General features: G+C 31.7%; 3 protein-coding genes across 3 annotated transcripts; 1 reads left to right on the top strand and 2 right to left on the bottom strand.

Annotated features, from left to right (window-relative positions):
* Positions 1–2,260: 2,260 nt before the first annotated feature.
* On the bottom strand, positions 2,261–3,020 carry OCT59_027651 (uncharacterized protein; the record flags this gene model as incomplete). Its single annotated transcript, XM_025330568.2, has 3 exons — positions 2,261–2,477; positions 2,555–2,619; positions 2,694–3,020. The coding sequence occupies 3 exons, from the start codon at positions 3,018–3,020 to the stop codon at positions 2,261–2,263; spliced, it is 609 nt and encodes a 202-aa protein (XP_025173419.1).
* A 2,187-nt stretch (positions 3,021–5,207) lies between these two features.
* OCT59_027650 (uncharacterized protein) lies at positions 5,208–5,973 on the bottom strand. The gene has a single exon (XM_025319609.2). The coding sequence runs from the start codon at positions 5,611–5,613 to the stop codon at positions 5,344–5,346; it is 270 nt and encodes an 89-aa protein (XP_025173420.1). The 5' UTR covers positions 5,614–5,973; the 3' UTR covers positions 5,208–5,343.
* A 7,008-nt stretch (positions 5,974–12,981) lies between these two features.
* On the top strand, positions 12,982–13,665 carry OCT59_027649 (uncharacterized protein; the record flags this gene model as incomplete). The annotated part of the gene is made up of 1 exon (XM_066137138.1): positions 12,982–13,665. The coding sequence occupies one exon, from the start codon at positions 12,982–12,984 to the stop codon at positions 13,663–13,665; it is 684 nt and encodes a 227-aa protein (XP_065993555.1).
* Between the last annotated feature and the right edge of the window lie 4,529 nt (positions 13,666–18,194).

Below are 18,194 nucleotides of genomic sequence, written 5' to 3'. Positions count from 1 at the left end.
TTTGATTTAGAATGTCAGGAGGATAAAAAAAAACAATTTTTTTTTGTTTCTTTATTATTATTTCCTCGAACTTATAAATGAATGATTTAATCGAAAAAAAAAGAATCGCTTAAATATTTAAGAGAAAATTTTATTTTTATTTTTTTAATAAAATTTTTTCATTATTCATTATTAATACTCATAAAAAAAAAAATCATAAAATGATATGGCTCAACGTTATGCAAGTTATCCAAAGACCCGATTTTGATCAACAAAGTGTGTCCCAAACCCAAATGAATCTGAAAATAATTCGCGAGGCTCTTCGACCAATTCATCTTCAAGCTCTTCCGGTTCTTCTGGCTCTTCTGGTAAGATAAAAACAAAATAATTCTTGATAATCAATGCTTTGTATATTAGGGGGTTTGACTAACATTTTTTGATTGTAGGCTCGAGCCAAAGATCCGCAAATATCATTTCCGTAATCCGGGAACAATTTTCAGATATATTTGATAGGATTAAGGGTACAAATGATTATTATTTAGATCAGATGCGTGCTGTTGTATCAGTTGATATTCTTAGACTTGGGAGGGAGTAATTGGGAAAGATACGATAAAGGGTTTTTACCGTGGGGAAAATATAAAAAGCGAAAACTTAGAAAAAATAGGTGCTTGGATAGCAATCTGATATATCACTGAGTAGCGGGGAAGGAACTGCTATTACATGAGTTAGGGTTCGGCAGGCATTCATGCTTTATTCCTCCCTTGAAACAACCTGCTACTCTATTATTTTTTACTTTCATTTTTACTTAGCCGGCCGGCCCTTTACTTTGAATTTTTTAAATGTGTGTTACTTTGAATTGCAAAGGCGACGGTCAGTTGATACACATTCCGGAAAAATATAAATTTTATCATATATATATATATCAACAGGCAAAAACTAACCTACTATTATTGTCTACGCAAAAGTTAGTCGATATGTCTACTGTACTACTGTACTACTACTCTTTATAACGGTGAAATGCCTAGTACATTGCAGATGTACCCATGGTTCGCTGGGTTGATAAATACACAAATGTTGATACTACTAATGTTAGTGTTGGATGCTATAATAAATCCATTAGGAAATACGAAGACCTTGTGAAGATTATACAAAAAAAATTCCTGAATTTTAGCATTCTCAATATTATTGGAATACAAATAGCTTATCGCTATCTAGTTTTACTATTATCGTAAAAATTTTTGGTAATTCTATTGGAAAGATCTCAATAAAGGATTCCTCGTAAGCATCGATGCATTTATCGTAAAAGTATCCCTCAAGTTTTATGTTATGTCTGAAACTGATCCTAGAATGAAAGAGTCTACGAAATATTTATTCTGGATTTTGATATAAAAGGTTTATTATTGCCAACTATTCAACGATATGGAGTAAAGATAATTGATTTTTGATAAATTGTTTTTATATTGTTCCCTTTATCTTGTATGTCCTTCTATACTTTATTGTTCCCTTGAAACAACTACTCGTTTTATTTTTTCATTTTACTCAGCCGTCTGGCTTTCTTTTCATGTAACACTTTATAAAAAATTTAATAAAACCTTTTAAAACGTACATGTGTATACGATGCGCCCACTAACAAAAAAATGAGTTCATTTATTATAAACTTATTGAATTAGGGTGTTGCGCTGCTAGAAAAAATAAGTATTTTTAATCCGGAATATTGGCGTTTTTTCATATGTATATACATGAGAGCAGGGTTGGAAAATTTTTTCATACAGTTCCTCCTTAATGAGATATGTGATTCAGAACTCCAAAGCAGTGGAGAAACTAGCATACAATGCATGTGAGCATATAACTACATATAAATTCTCTTATCTGCAATACAGTATTCCCTATATCACTTCATTCCCCTAAATAAAAACGAATCACATAAGTGTAATTAAAGTTTTATATTTACTTGATTCCGTATAAATTTAGATCATGATATTTTCTCGCCATAAATCACTAAAATTTCTATAAATTTCTATAAATTGCTATAAATCTATAAATCATTAAATCGAAGCACAATATAACTAACTGTATTTATTATGTCAATCGGTGGTTTTACGGGTTATAATGGTACTTATGAGGAGTATACCAATATGCACCACATTAATGATGATGTTCTACCATCACTTTATCAGTGTTTTTTAAGACCAATGCTATACTAATAATTTATACACTGTTCCATAATAGTAAAAAATTGATGTCAACTTTATTATATATAATAAAATGATTTTTTTTTTCATTAGAGATCTTTGAATATATTGTTCGGCATAGCGTATCTTTTATCACCCTCGCCACAATGATCACGAAAGACCAATGCAGTCCTACTCTCGTATGCTATTTGCCAGCGTTCACAATAATCATCAAAAAACCTGATATATTTGCAACTGATCGTATCAGCTCGAAGATTATTAACAACCAAGGTGGATGAACTATTTGAACAAGAACAATTTGAACAACTAAAATTGTAATTTATAGAATAAGGAATAGCAAATTTTAATTAATCACAACGGAATATTCTCTAAATTCATCTAACCTGGTATTTATTGAATTCAATTTTGTTTCGAGTTCTTTAATCTTCTCGGCAATTGAGATTGATGCCTATTAAATAATTGATATCTCAGTTATCTTAATAGACGTGAAAAATAGATTCCGCATTGTGGTTTAACATTTACCTTATTATGCTGAACAATTACATGAACGCGTTCACCAGCAGGTTCGGGGAATTCCTTGCCAACCTTGTTCAATGGGAACAACTTTTCTCCAATTGTTTTGATGTCGGTGTCATTTTTGCAAATGAATTGGTTCAGCTCGTCAAGAGACGCATTAATTTTCCAGAGGCTAAGCTCATTTGCATCAACATCATTGAATGTGTTTTGCTTCTTCGTTTTGATAATTTCTTTAAGTTCGCTAATGGTCTCATCCTTATCAACCTTGACTGTAAAGGCATTTTCAATGGGGTCACCAAAAACAAGACAGGAAAGCCTAATAATACCTGACATTTTCGTATTCAAGGCAAGATACTAATAATAAAAATATTTAAACAATAATTTATATTCTGTTAATGACAAAAAAAAAATTCTAATGGCGTAAATTTATATAAAGTAAGAATTCTGAATGGCTTGTCTATTGTGTCTATTGTGTCTATTGTGATTATCTGTATGACACTGCATAACCATTAAGCGCTCTTTTGGGAAATAGACTTGGCGTAAATCAAACTACATGTGAAAAGCCTTTGTGCGAATTTTATAAAGAAAATTATCCAGAAAAAATATGATTATTTAAATGCAAAATGATCTTCTGACAATCTGTGTGACTTCAAAAAACACGGTGCATACCTTTTGATTCCAAGTCCCATTTTCAAGTTTCATGCACAAATTGATTTAGTGTGGATAAGCAAATTTTCTACATAAAAAGGGTTGCTGATATTCAGGTAAAAAAAATGCGCAAAGCTTCGTCTTCAAATGTCAAATTTTGGGACGATTATATACTCTTATACAATAACTAATAATACAGTGTTTCTCTCGCATTAATCTGATCTAGATGCGGTATGTCAGTAAAAATACCTAATAATTCGAGTACTCATGAAAATCTTGGCAATATGTGCAATCATCATAATCAGCATATGACCATTCTGAGAGATCCCAAGGTTCTGACCCCTTCCGAATTTGCTAGTAAATATGAAATTTCTTGTGATTTGGCGTATATAGAATACATCAAACTGCTTTTGTCTCCATTGAAACCTTTACCGATATACAGATAAAAAGCGAAGAGCGTCTTTTGTGTGAGTTTATTACAATGGAAAATTGTCTGGGACAATTGATGTCATCTACTTTGGGGATCTAATAATATTTTACAAGATCACATCATCTGATCCTCCTCAGAAGATTGATACATTTATGCGACCATACCTGAATAGAGAAGATCAGTACCATAACTATAATTTCTCATATATACGCTAATATGCCTCATATCATAATATCATATCCAGGATGGAGATTGATAGGTTTGGGTACAGTTTTATTATAAACTTCATCTATAATAATACTAATAGCTTCTCCGGGAATACTTATTAGTAAATTTATAGTGATATATACTGATTTATAGCGTTTTTAGTGAATTTTAGCGATTTATAACAGTTTATAACAAGTATATTATAATAAAATATCATATTCATTTTTATTCGATTACAAGCATATCGGGGTCATCTCTCGGCTAAGCTAATTTATTTACATGCAGTTTGTAGCATAACGTGTATCATATCACGGGTATCACCCTAGCTCTCACTCACGCCTCCCAGTCAGTTCCCCGCAACCTTCCCGCAACTCAAATCATGAGATGATCGAACCTGTAAAAAATTTAGACTATCACGCAAATCATACATCATTCCGATCATTCCGAGATTAAAAAAGGAGAAAAGCCCGATATGGGAAAGCTTTATTCATTTAATTGTTACAACTGCATCATGCTTTACAATGCCACATATGCGAAACTACATTCGAAAGCTAATAAAAGTCAAAAAAACAAGTGTTGAGGGTGTTCCGGCGCCGAAACCGTATCACGTGAATGTGGCGCGGTAAGGCTAAGGCTACCCCAAGCATAAACGAAATGGCCGGCATTACGCAACTTGACTGAAATTAAGTGTGGCGCACATGTAACGGATAGTGCGTGACGAGTAGGATTTTGTTACCAGATACTTATGAAAAATGGAAACAAGGAAGGGCGTGCCGCCGGTGATGAAAATCTCACGTGATTTTTCGTGACATTTTTTTCAGGTTACGCTGGGAAAATCGGCCACTAATCCTCGAAATTTTTTATGATGTACGCGACCTTACTTCTCGTTAGATCCGAAAAACTTGATACAGTGAAGGACTTGATCCCATTTTTTTCCGCATTATCAATCTCATTATAATTTATGGAATTGATTCGAAACTACTCCTTTTTCAATATGGAGGATTGCCTTCTTATTTTCGGATTCCTTAGAGTTTCGCTTTCGAATTCCTCGCCGGCTGATGGACATATAGGGCACATCTTACATGGATTATCGATATAATGCAATGTTTATATAACGGGCTTTGAAATTTCCGTAGTGATTTCTTCATATTTGTTAGTTTCTGAATTGACCACGAGAAAAGCAATACTGAAAAATTGGTCACTGCAAAAATTTCAAGTATCTCGACTATGATATTATAGATTTACTATGTGTTTTTTATTGTTGTTTCATAAACATTGAAATATTTCTTTGATTATATGTTACATTTCAAAGTAATTGAAAAAAGTAATTGAAAAAATAAGAGGAATACAGAATATGATATAATTGAAAAATTATGTGCAGTTACAAGTCCAGGCAATTGAAGTAGCAGACGTGCACGTTAGAGTACAACCAGTACATAAACTAGTGCAAATCGCATTAGTAGATCCGCTGCAATCCCATTGACTGATACTTGTGAAAGAATTTGAACTACAATCACCAATGCCACTTACTGGTGCACAGTGATCACAAGTAACAACAGCACGTTCAGCCAGATGATATGCTGAAGCAACGAAGAGAAAAATTGAGAGAACCGAGAAGAACTTAAGAATGTTAAGACCCATCGTAATCTAAAGGGAGTAAAAGATTAACAACATACGAATAGACGAAAACTATACAGACTGCAAAAAACCCTACATGTAAAATAAGTGAAAAGGCAAACTAATTGATTGTTAGTTAGGTTGAAAAGTGAAATAAAGGAAAGGTGGATTCGAATCATTTAAATATTGATTTTTAGAATTATAATGACACCAAAAGAAAGGATTTTTTCGTACATAACCAAATGATAACCCTTTTAAAGCAAAACCATAGTAAACTTGCAAAGAGACAAATGAATATTTATTTTTAGAAATATAAATGATACAAAAGAAGGGATTTTTTTCGTACATCACCAAATGATAACCCTTTTAAAGCAAAACCATAGTAAACAGACAAATGAATATTGATTGTTAGAAATATAAATGACACTAAAAGAAGGTTCTGTTTTCGTACATCACCAAATGAACCCTTTAAAGCTTCGACCCGGATGAAAACCGTCATCCGGATTACACAAAAAAATCCGGATTTTATCCGGATTGGATTTACAACTGATCGGCAATAATTCTGGCCAGAATTCATAACGCCGGCCAGAATTACAAATTTGTGTAACATTAAATTTTCGTGCTACTATGCTTAGCCGGCTAAACTATTTTTCCCGGTATCACGTGATATTAATTTCGGCTAGAATTACAAATTTGGCCAAAATTATCTAAAGATCACGAAATATTATTCAATACTTTTTTTTTAAAACCAATTTCATATTATTTTAGCATTGTCTCAGATTATTGTTTAACATTTCTTTATAAATTAACTAATTATGAAATTTTGGATAAACAAGATATTTTTATATATAGCTAAAGATTACTACAGTTAAAGCTCATTATAGTAAATCTCATTATAGTGAACATTAAGTAAAATTGCATTATAGTGACCTATTGATTTTTTTCTTTATAATTAATTTCTTTTGATATCTTAATAAATCTCATTTTAGTGAATAAAAGGAAAAAAATTACATAGTGAAACAGAAAGTTCACTATAACGAGCTTTAACTGTATTCCAGTAAGAAAAATTATATACTGAAAATATAATAAAGTTTAATAAATGTATTATTTAAATGTATAAAATTAATTTTAACCTGGGGTGATTTAACCTAAGTGATTTAACCTACTAATAAATTTTATATAATTATATAAATTATTCACTTCTATCATATAATAAATTTGATTAGATTGACTAATATTTATAGTTACACTATTTGTACTATCTAAAGCTTTGCGTATGGGGTTCTAAGGTTTGAGCCAAGTTAAGGTCTGGCTTGAGCTTGGCTTGAAAAAATGTACTGAGCCAAGCCGAGCTGAGCCACAAATTTCCTATGGCTCAGCTTGATATAAGCCAAGCTATAATAATTCTTAACTTGAAACAAATGAGCTGAACTGAACTTTAATAAATTTTGGCTCGGAATAATTTGGCTCGAACTACTATTTTGTTTTACTATCGTATAATTTGTATAATTGTATTTATAATTAATATAATCATGTAGAATATTTTTATTTATTTTTTATTTATTTATTTATTCAATTTTTATTTATTTATTGATTTAATTTAATTTAAAATCTAATTTAATTAATAAATTATAATTACCAGTACATACGCGGCACACATTTTTTTTAACTTCATTTATTTGTTAATTAATTTCATTTCTGTCTAACCCTTTCCGTTATTCAGACTTCTATTATGAGCAATTATCAAGTCTACTATTTTACTTTATCATTAAATTTTACCCTTCCTACCTTTCATACATAATTACTGCTTCAGAATGTCCAACAAGCAACCAAAACCTAGTTATCTCCAAGTTCGTCTAATGAGTCTGGCAACCTAAAGAAAATAGTAGAAACGTTAGTACGTTTCTTTTATATATTAAAAAAATTACTCTCCAATTCCCGTCAACATATACTTGCACACATTCCAAATCTGGACTTTCCAAATCTAAAAAAAAAAAGAATCAAAATGTTAGTAACGTTTCGTTAAATAATTATAAAAAAAAAATTATTTTGATTACCTTCAAACATTAGAAGCCAGTCCGTTCTTACAAAAAAAGAAAAGAAAAGAACGCTAGTTAATGTTCTTGTAGTTCTTGTATTGAAAACTCCACCCTTTCCTCACATTACCTCAAAAAGCCATGTGCTGAAAGATTCGTTCCTACAAAAAAGAAAAGAAAAGAAGTTAATGTTCTTATATTAAAAGAATTATTAATACAACACTTTTCTCTATAACTTACCATTTTACGAATTTCAAGTCCAAAAGCTGTACCTAAAAAAAAAATAAAATAAAAAATTCAATGGTATAATAAGACTGTTTGGACAAAAAAAAAAGTTTTTTAAATAAAATGAATAACGGTTTTTATAACCCATTTTTTTTAATAAAAATTGATTATCGATCGGTAAATTGAATTGATAAGTCACATGTACAGTCAAACCTTTATATAATGATATGTCGGGACATATATGAAATTTTTAGAAAATATTGTTATATCAAAGTTATACCGATATTTATATGTTCTCATATATAGTGGGAAAATAAAATTTTATCAGTATATCAAGTTTTTAATAGTATATTGGTATATCGAATATCGGTATATCAAGGTTAGACTGTAATATTAATTTTGACTGTCTGTGACCTAAAGTTGAAATTAATTTTGATTATTTCAACTATTTTAGAGGTCGAAATTAACCAAAGAAAAAAAAATTCTTTTATTTTGCTTGACTAAAGATTTTATAAAAATGGCTTTTTTAATATTTAACTTTTTGTAAATAGATTATCAACTGATCGGTGTGAAAAGTAATTGTACTAAACTAATTTTGGTAGCTAAACCAATTTTAGCTAAACCAATTTTATTAATTTATCAAGTCTTAATTATTTAAAAGTAGTTATCATCTGTATGAAAAAAAAAATTCGAGTTGATAATTTCAGTTATCATTCATGCCAAATAATCCAACTTAAGTCATTCTTTTACATTTTGTTCTTTGTTCTTTTTTGACGGCTTTCTCTGAAGATAAAAAGATTTATATATCTGAATAATGACTAACTCTTCTTCATCTATTCCCGTTCCCACTCCTATTGTTGAACTTGAAGAGGATACTAATTCTTCTTCAAGCAGCAAAAAATCCCTTGTTTATCAATTTTTTACTTATAAGTCTTCAAGATATTATTGCACCTATTGTCCTAGTAAGAGTTTTTCAGACAAATCAACTTCTACATTATGGCGTCATATGAATAATCACCATCCAAAAATTGTTGCTGAAACTCAAAAACAAGAAGAAAAAATCGGTGAAATAGATAAGTTTATAATTTCTAATCAAAAAGAAAATGTAAGTTTAATATTTATTTAATACCATATTAAAGATTCTTATTATTAATATATCAATATAATTATATCATTTTTTTTTAACTTAGCCAAAAAGAATATAGAAAAAGATTGATTCATTGGGTAGTTAATAATAATCAACCATTTAATGTGACTGAAAATAGGGAATTTCAAGACATGATGACATTTATTCAACTAGGCATGCACATTTTCTCTGCTGATACTGTACGACGAGATTTAGATGAAAGCTTTAAAACTGCAAAAAATGTATTTAGACAACAACTGCAGGTTAATAACTAATGTTTATATATAATGATTTTATATTATATAGGTATTAAATCAATCCAAATCAAAACTGAATAATAGGAAGCACCCAGTCACTTATCTTTTACAGTAGACGTTTGGACTAGCAAGAACTAAATTCCATTTCTTGGGATAAGTGTTCACTGGATAAATAACAAATAGAAATTAAAATATACTACATTGGATTTTTGTATTTTATCAGGATCCCATACTGGAGTTAATTTATTACAAAGATTTTTAGAAGTCCTTCAAGAGTTTGATATAACAACAAAAGTAAATGTTTAATTTATTTAATTGTTTATTTACAATTTATGTTTTTTTTCATAATTAACTAATAACTGTTTATTCTGTATCTGGCAAGAATTAGCCCAAAACTGAAAGATCACAGTCCTACGCAAGATAAACCAGTCCATTTTTTGGAATGTAGGACTGGTATAACCGCAATCTTCTAAGATCGGTATCATCCTTATTTCAATATCATTCAGAAATAACAAAATAACAATTTATATTAAATTCTCAGTTAGATATGATTCATGATATTTTAGTTTTAGATTACCATATAACTTATGTTCACAATTATGTACTATTATACTATCAAATAATAGAAAAGTTTATTAAAAATATAAGAAATAGATTATTTAATTTCCATCTAAGGTTCCATTAGTAAAAGTTATATTTAATGAAAATACATATGGCAAGCAGAAAGAGATTTATTTAAAGTATATATAGAGGTATTAGTTATATAAAACAGTTTGTATACAAAGGAAAAAACTTTATGAAAGATATAAAGGTAATGGATTGATATAATACTAAGTAATCTATTCAGAATATAAAGAAGTAGAATTAAATAATTCTAATATAAAGAAAGTGGATCTATTCATGAAGAGATAAGTTAGAGGTATAGCTAATAATATAAAAAAGTGGAAACTATTTAATAATAGTGATATTTTAGTAGTCTTCTATCTAGAGAATGGAATCGATTCTAGTAAAATCAAATTAATCAAAAATCGAATCTAAATTGATTAATCAAAAATTGAATTAAAAAATCGAATTTTTTATTGTGATACAGTAATTCAATTTTTTTTAGCATTTAATATTTTATTGAAATAATTTTTAATTAATTAATTTATTTTTTATTATTTTATATAATTATTACATAGTAAATTAATTTATATATAAAATAAATAGGGCATTGCTAATACCTAGAAATATATATATAAAGATCAGGTGGCAAAAATTTTTTTTACTATGAGCTGTACGTAAAGACTTTTTATATGAGTAGAGTAGGGCAATCTTGGGGGTTCTGGGACAGCGGCTATCACATAGGTCTAACCATAATTTAGTGTACTCCCAGACCACCTAGCCTTGTTTTCTGATATGATAACACTATACCTGTTTTTCTATCCCCAGACCACCTAACCTCCGATTCCTGATATGTTATTACTTGATAGCTAAAAAGAATCCCCAAGCGTTGTAGATAAGATTAACATCATTTATTTCTAGGCATTATTACCACGCATGGATCCATTCCAGGGTATCTTAATTTTATGCTATATCAGATTGCCTTTATAAGTGCCAAAGGTATGAAGCAAAGTGTCTGTAATACCGATGGCACGATTCAGCAATCCATTGTGGCATACTATTTTTATGATACTCTAAAATGGATTCATTCAATGATTTAAGCCATTCATGCTCTAACCAAAAATTTTTAACAGGAAGGCAACTAGACATATTGTAAAGCTTTTCCTGCTATACGAAAAAATCTGGGACAGCGAAGTCTAACCAAAAATCTAACCCAGGTCTAACCAAAAATGTATAGCAGGAAGGCAACTAGATATGTTTTAAAGCTTTTCCTCCTATACGAAAAAATCTGGGACAGCGAAGTCTAACCAAAAATCCAACCCAGGTTTAAACAAAAAATGTATAGCAGGAAGGTAATTAGATATATTGTAAAGCTTTTTCTGCAATACGAAAAAAATCTGGAATAACAGGTCTAACCAAAGGTCTAACCAAAAATCCGACCGAGGTCTAACCAAAAAATGTATAGCAGGAAGGTAACTAGATATGTTTTAAAGCTTTTCCTCCTATACGAAAAATTCTGGGACAATGAAGTCTAACCAAAATTTAACCCTAATCATAAATTGCTCTGATTCTTTGACGAAGCCTATTTTCATACCGATTTTGATAATAACTTCCAATATGAGATTGACATCGACCACTAGATGAACCTGTAGGTTTACCACATACAGTACAAGGAAAGCGTGATTTTGTCTTCCAATGAATGCGACAACCTTCTGGCCTCACACAAGGACGACCACAAGGCTTCGTGTATTATGTAAATATTCACAAGTATATTCTCCAATCATTTTTATTAAGTATAAATAAGTTAAATTAAAAAAAAGTTTACATGATATAAAAATGATGTCTACCCAAGCTATACCAGCTAAGCCAACATACCGTGAAATTGAATCAGCTTTAATTGCTGTAATTAAAGCAGGCATCCTTTACAAGAAACCAAAGGATGGTAAATTCATGTTATGTTACAAACAAAGGATAATCAAATTGCGTCAAGCAGAAGAACCAGAAAATTTTGTTCTTGAAACAGCACAATCTATTCTACCTAATGAGACAAAGTATTAGCAAATCTTGGAAAATTATAAGACCTGGTATAGCAGAGAACCAAAAAGAAAACTTTTGTCTGCTATTAATAAGCTATACAGGTTATACTACGAATTGGCAAAAGACTACTTCCTTACAGACTCCCAAGCAGATGATGAGGTAGAAGACTATCTTAATTCATAAGTACCCATTGTGGTGGAAGTTCTGTATCATCTGGTATAACCAAAAGTTCTTCCCCTCACAAAGGATCTCTCTGATTCTTTACCATCATCATCAATAAGCCAGTACAAAACTGGTTGATTTTTCTGTGTTAAAGACATATGGATATGATAAATCTTAGGTGACCAATTCATATCTCCTGCTCGACGTCTTCCACCTTCCAGATCATTTGGTTCAAGTAAGTACCTTACACTTATATCAGGTGGTAGTTTCTCTTCTTCATACCCAACAGGTCCATCACGAGGATAAGAAGATCTGGAAGACACTCGTGATTTTTTTATAGCTATAGCAGGAGATATACCAAGTTGTTGGGTCACTGAGTTATTTATACTTTCTACAGCAATAGGTAAGTTTTTTACCCAGACTCGAGATCTTGTTTTACCTAAAGTTAGTAAGTCAGATGCATCTTGAGAGGGAAATAGTTTCTCAACTAAGGTACGGTTATATCGCTCCACAATGCCAACAGTACGCTTAGTAGTATGAAAACCCCAATTCTGGCTCACCTACTTATCTCATAATCTAAACCGTTTATTAATATTTTCACCTACTTATATACTACATATTTTATAACCTAAATCACCTTTTTTATATTTTTACCTACTTATATCCTACTTATTTCATAATCTAAATCATTTATTAATATTTTCATTTACTTATATCCTACTTATTTCATAATCTAAATCATTTATTAATATTTTCACCTACTTACCCTCAACCGAACAAGAAATAGGATTTCAAAGCCAACGGAGCCAAAAAAGGTAAGGAAATATTAACCCATCCAGGAAACCAGCCATGGAGTCAATAAAGCGGAATAGCAAGGCAAGCAATTACCCTTATACCGAGAAAAAATGTAATTGAATAAAAGATTCACATATAAAAGACTTACAAGATGTCACAATACAGACCATTACTAAGACGTATACTAGGCCAGTTTGAACTCAACATAAAAGAATGGGTAAAGGAAATAATGTGGTATTTAGATATAGCATATTTAAAAGCTTTAGATTCCAAATTTAGCAAAGAAAGTATGTTAGTATCTGGATTAGAAGAGCTAGTAGAAATATTTGATGAGATGTTAGAAGGTGATGATATATGGATACATCCATCACTTTTATCACGAATAAGATATTCTATTCTACCAGATGAGATGGCAATATATAAAAGATTTTCAGATATCATTAAGAACTTCTCAGAGGATAAAGAATTAGCATATGCATTATTAGACTTAGTAGAAATATTATCAAAAAAGAAACCTACAACATTCAACATTATAGATTACAATATACAAAGAATATTCACAAATCCTAATGATGAATATAGAAATGAATTCAGCATCTATCATATAAAAGGAGATGAAGATATGGATGAAGACACAGATGAAGATATAGATGAAGACATAAATGAAGAAGAGCAGAATGAATTCAATGAATACTACCAAAATCTTGCACCAACCACCGAGAGTCAGCTGGATAGGCTAAAAAATGAGTTGGCTATAACTCTATGTGACGAATGTCTTATGCCAACAAGAAGTCATGAATGCGATTGCTGGATTTTACAAATAGAGGATTTCTAGTTTTCAGTGAAACCATTTTTTTACCTCTCGCAATCTGGAATAGGTGCATCACAAATAAAATCTTCAAAATCATATGGATTAGAAAACAACTTCTGTAAGAACTTATAAACCATATCAGCATCCAATTCAGTCTTAGTGCCAAATATATTAACCTTACCAGATTTAGGCCAGATATGTACCCGAATCTTTGAAGTAAAGATTATAGCAATTTTAGAATGAATATCACCTGCATCATTCTTAATATACTTTATCGGAAAGGGAAGAATCTCACGAATACCATCTATAGATTCTAAAGCATATGCTAAGGTAGAAAGATTAATAAACTTATCACCTCCAATATTAATCACAAATTTATAATTGCGCAGGAGAGCCTTATTTTCACCCACAAGTTCTACAGAAGAAAATTCAGGTAGGGAACATTCAGAAAGGTAACGTAAGAAGATAGCAACAGGATCAAAAGACCCGAAAACTTGTATACTACCAGATTTAGGAAAATAACGAATAGTATGTACAGTATCAGCTAAGATGATAACAAACTCAATGCATGCATTAAAAGTGCTACCATCCCCTGTACGTCGCCGTCTATTTAATGGATTGTCAGGTGTACTTCGTCTGCATCGCCTCTCACCTTTTGGTTTAGACAAGTACTGTTCATAACCCTCAAAAGCTTTATGAATAAAGTTGCTATTAATGGCAATAACATCCTTAGTAGGTTCAAGTTTATGACCAAGCACGGTGTAATCAAGCCCTTCAACATTGATCTTAAATTCAGTAACAGTAAGAGATGGAGTAAGTTCACTAAAAGTAAGCATGTCTGGTTTTTTCTATTGATAGAAAAGAAATGTTCAAATTATTTTATCCTAAGAAAAAATCTAATTAAATAAAACTTCTTCATCAATATCTCATATGAGATACCATGACAAACAATAGCTTACCTTTCAAACTTTTAGAAAAGATATTCAAAACTTCATATGAAGGTACTTACTCCCGTTGGCATTATCTTTGCAATTATGCATTAGTGTGTCGAAAATGGGCTGTAGTAGCAAACTCTCTCCTATGGGGTGAAACAGACCTTTATAACCGCTATAATATTAAGGAGTTCCAAATGTACAAACATCTCACAAAACCAGGGACAGTATGTGGAAAATATATCAGAAAGCTTAATATGGATGGAGTATTTTTATGGCCTATCTGTATTGTAAAAATGCTACAAGCTTGCCCCAATATCCAGGAACTTAGCATAATAGATTATCAATACTATGGTGGAAAAGGTGACGTTAGAGATTTGCTAAGTGAAATCCTGCATATATTACCAAACCTTCAAAAGCTAAATATCAGATATAGTCGATATTTTAAAAATAGAAATGCTATTGAAAAACTCATAAAAACCCGTAAAGACCTAGAAATCAGAGTAACATGGCAAATGTAATATTTGTAAAGGCTAATCACTGCCAAAAAATTTGGGCACTGCCCTGTTACTGCCCGTCACTGCCAAAAAATTTGGGCACTGCCCTGTCACTGCCCGCCACCGCCCATCATTGCCGCAGAAGTTTGGGAAACACATGGATTTTTCCTAGCAAGATGACGCTTTAACTTAGAGGGAAAGTCAAAACTTGCTCCACATAGATGACAGGTTAATCTTCCTCGAGAGAGTGAATTTTTTTTAGGTCGATAGTATCCATCTGCAAGGAAGTCACGTTAGTTTTCCGTTTATGTAGAGAAATTGGAATGGTAATTTTTTTACGTGATGATAGAGGAATGGTCAGTTGCCGATTTTGGAAATCTAGAATGACATTAGCACGATCAATCCAAGGTACACCTAGCAATAAAAAGTCCTTATCACTCTTAACAACCATGAAGTCATCTTCAATTTTTTTAGAGTTCTCCCCATCATATACAAGAATACCAAGACCATATACTGTCCCAATAGTATCAGATTTTGTTGCAACACCACTAAGGTCAGGAGCATTACTTCTATCAACGTCAAGATTTAGGCGCTTTACAATATTGTTAGATATCGGAGAACTATCAGAACCAGTATCGAAAATTGTCGTAGGAATAACTAAAGATTTTTCACTCTCAGGTGCGACTACTTTGGTCTTAATAGTGACTACATCACTAGCAGACTTGCGATTAACAATTCCAATACCTGCTATAGAAGACCATAAGTCATTATTACATATAACATCATCATTTTTACGGATTAAATTTGCAGCCATACTATTAGTTACAACCGAAATCATAGGATGAAGGATAGATGTGAAAAGGTCCTTAACATTATCCCAAACTTTTTCACGTGTTTTTATCGAGGGTTCTCCTTTAAGCTGACTGAGTACTGGTTCTTTATAATTAATGAATTCAGCATTCAGAGCATTGTAAGCAGATATAACAGTCTCTTTTGGTACAGCATTAACGAAGGATTGAACCAGAAGCTTTAAGAGTTGTATAAAAACCTCAAAGATAATACGCTGCCTTTCAAGTTGTGATTTTTTCTTATCAGTAGGCTTTTTATCTACACGTTTCCTTTCTGTAGGCTTTTTTTTTAATCCATAGCAGGCATGTCCAGAGTCTGAATCACTATCAAAGGAATCAGAGGAGTCAGAGGCATCAGAAGAGTTAGAGGAATCAGAGGAGTCATGTGCATAATTTGTTTTCCTCTTTCCCTTCTTAGATTTTGGACAGGAACTCTTAGTATGACCAGATTTTCCACAACTTGAGCATTTCTTTGATTTCTTTGGTTTGCGTGTACCTGAACTTATACCAAATACCTGATTACCACGGTAAATATGGTCAGATGGTAAATTTTTATTAAGTTCTGTATCAATAAATATTTCAAGATCACTAAGGGTTACTTTACTTATATCGATATCTCTTGGAAGACCTAATTTATATGCTAAAGCAAGTAATCTCTGAAATGATGTATCATTTTGAGGACTTGAAAATGGACTAGAAGATGGTACTGGTACTGCAGATGATCTAGCCGTAGTCATAGGAATTTTAGAATTTATAAGATTCTCAATATCTGCTAAAGTTGGACCCTGATATGTAACTATAGGAGTAGGTGGCATATCTGTCCTGTATTTCTCAACTTCTTCCAATTTATTCAGAATAGATGCAACTGAATTTTCTAAACCAATATGTCGCGCATCCAACTTATTTTCACTGGAAAGACCATTTAAGAACTGTTGCCGTACTAATTCATTCTGATTTACCTCTGGAAGAGTTGGATATGCAAGTCTAACCATTCTTCGTAATTTAGAATAGAATCGGCTTACAGTATCACTACCCTGAACAATAGCATTAAATGCAAGCTTAGACTTTTCAGATGTTATAGTAGGAAAGTAATGCTTAAAATGATATATTAATTGTCCAATACGTATTCCAGGAACCACAATTGTACCTCCATTATTAGCATTAGGATTATTAACAGCTATATCAGTAGGACGACCCTCGACTATTGACCAATCTTCATCTCATACAGTATGATCAGGTATAAAATTAGCACCAGTAATAGTATTAACTGCAGCTGCTTGTCCATGTAATACACCAGCCCCTCCACGAAATTGATTCACCGCTACAGCCTGTATAGCGCCATTATTCAAAGCATTAAAAGCAGCAAGATTGGCCACACCAGTATTATCCAGAAGATTTACACATTCCCAATTTTTTCCTTTGATATGTGTTTCATACCAATCTCTAGCATCATCTTCAAGTAAAGTCTCAAAGATCCCATGAATCCTAACACGAGTTCTAGCATTAGCAGCAGGATCAAGTTCAGCAGACTCACACCATTGCCTGAATTCTTGAAGCCAAAGTTCTGGATCTTCACCAGATGCTCCTCTAAATTTTTTAGGTGCATATCCTGCCATTATCAGTTGTTGTATTATCGGAGGGTTATTTTGTAATGCTAGAATCTGTTGATTCAAATTATTGACCTGATTTTGCAAATTTTGACCATGATTGCGACAGTTTAAAAATTGCCCTCTTCATGCTCGAGCTTGCTGAATGATACCATTAGCCCGCCTTCTACTTCGCTCTGTTTCAGTATTATAGTGCTGTAATAATCTATGAGCATTTCTTCTACTCTCATCACGTTCTCTCTGGACATTAGCTAGTTGGATTTGACTGTTAGCAAATTGAGCCTGGATGTTAGCCAATTGGATCTGAGTATTTTGTGCAAGGACTTCCCAATGTTGGCGATGACGCACTTCATTTGCATATGCATCCTCATAAGTACGTCTTGTTCTCAGTATAGTAGCACGTGTATTATTAAGTTCTTGTCTAAGATATTCTTCACGGTTATGTGCATCATCTAACAAACCTTCAAGTCTATCCTCCATATTATCTTGATCTTCTATAATATTTCGCAACTCGTTAGCATATCGGATAATGGCATCAAGACTATCATTTGCAGTATTAAATAAATGATTTATATGAGGGTGTGCTGCTATAGTTGTACGATCAAGGTGAATACGAATACCAGCTACACTATTTGCTATAGTTGTCCGATTATTTAAGATTTCTGTAAT

The sequence above is a fragment of the Rhizophagus irregularis genome, chromosome 7 (genome assembly GCF_026210795.1).
Source record: "Rhizophagus irregularis chromosome 7, complete sequence".
NCBI classification, from domain to species: Eukaryota; Fungi; Glomeromycota; class Glomeromycetes; order Glomerales; family Glomeraceae; genus Rhizophagus; species Rhizophagus irregularis.
The sequence above is the reverse complement of the archived record's forward strand: the minus strand, read 5'-3'. Positions and strand labels throughout refer to the sequence as shown.

Excerpts from the sequence above, each read along its gene's own strand:
- OCT59_027650 (XM_025319609.2), bottom strand. The coding sequence starts at position 5,613 with ATGGGTCTTAACATTCTTAAGTTCTTCTCGGTTCTCTCAATTTTTCTC.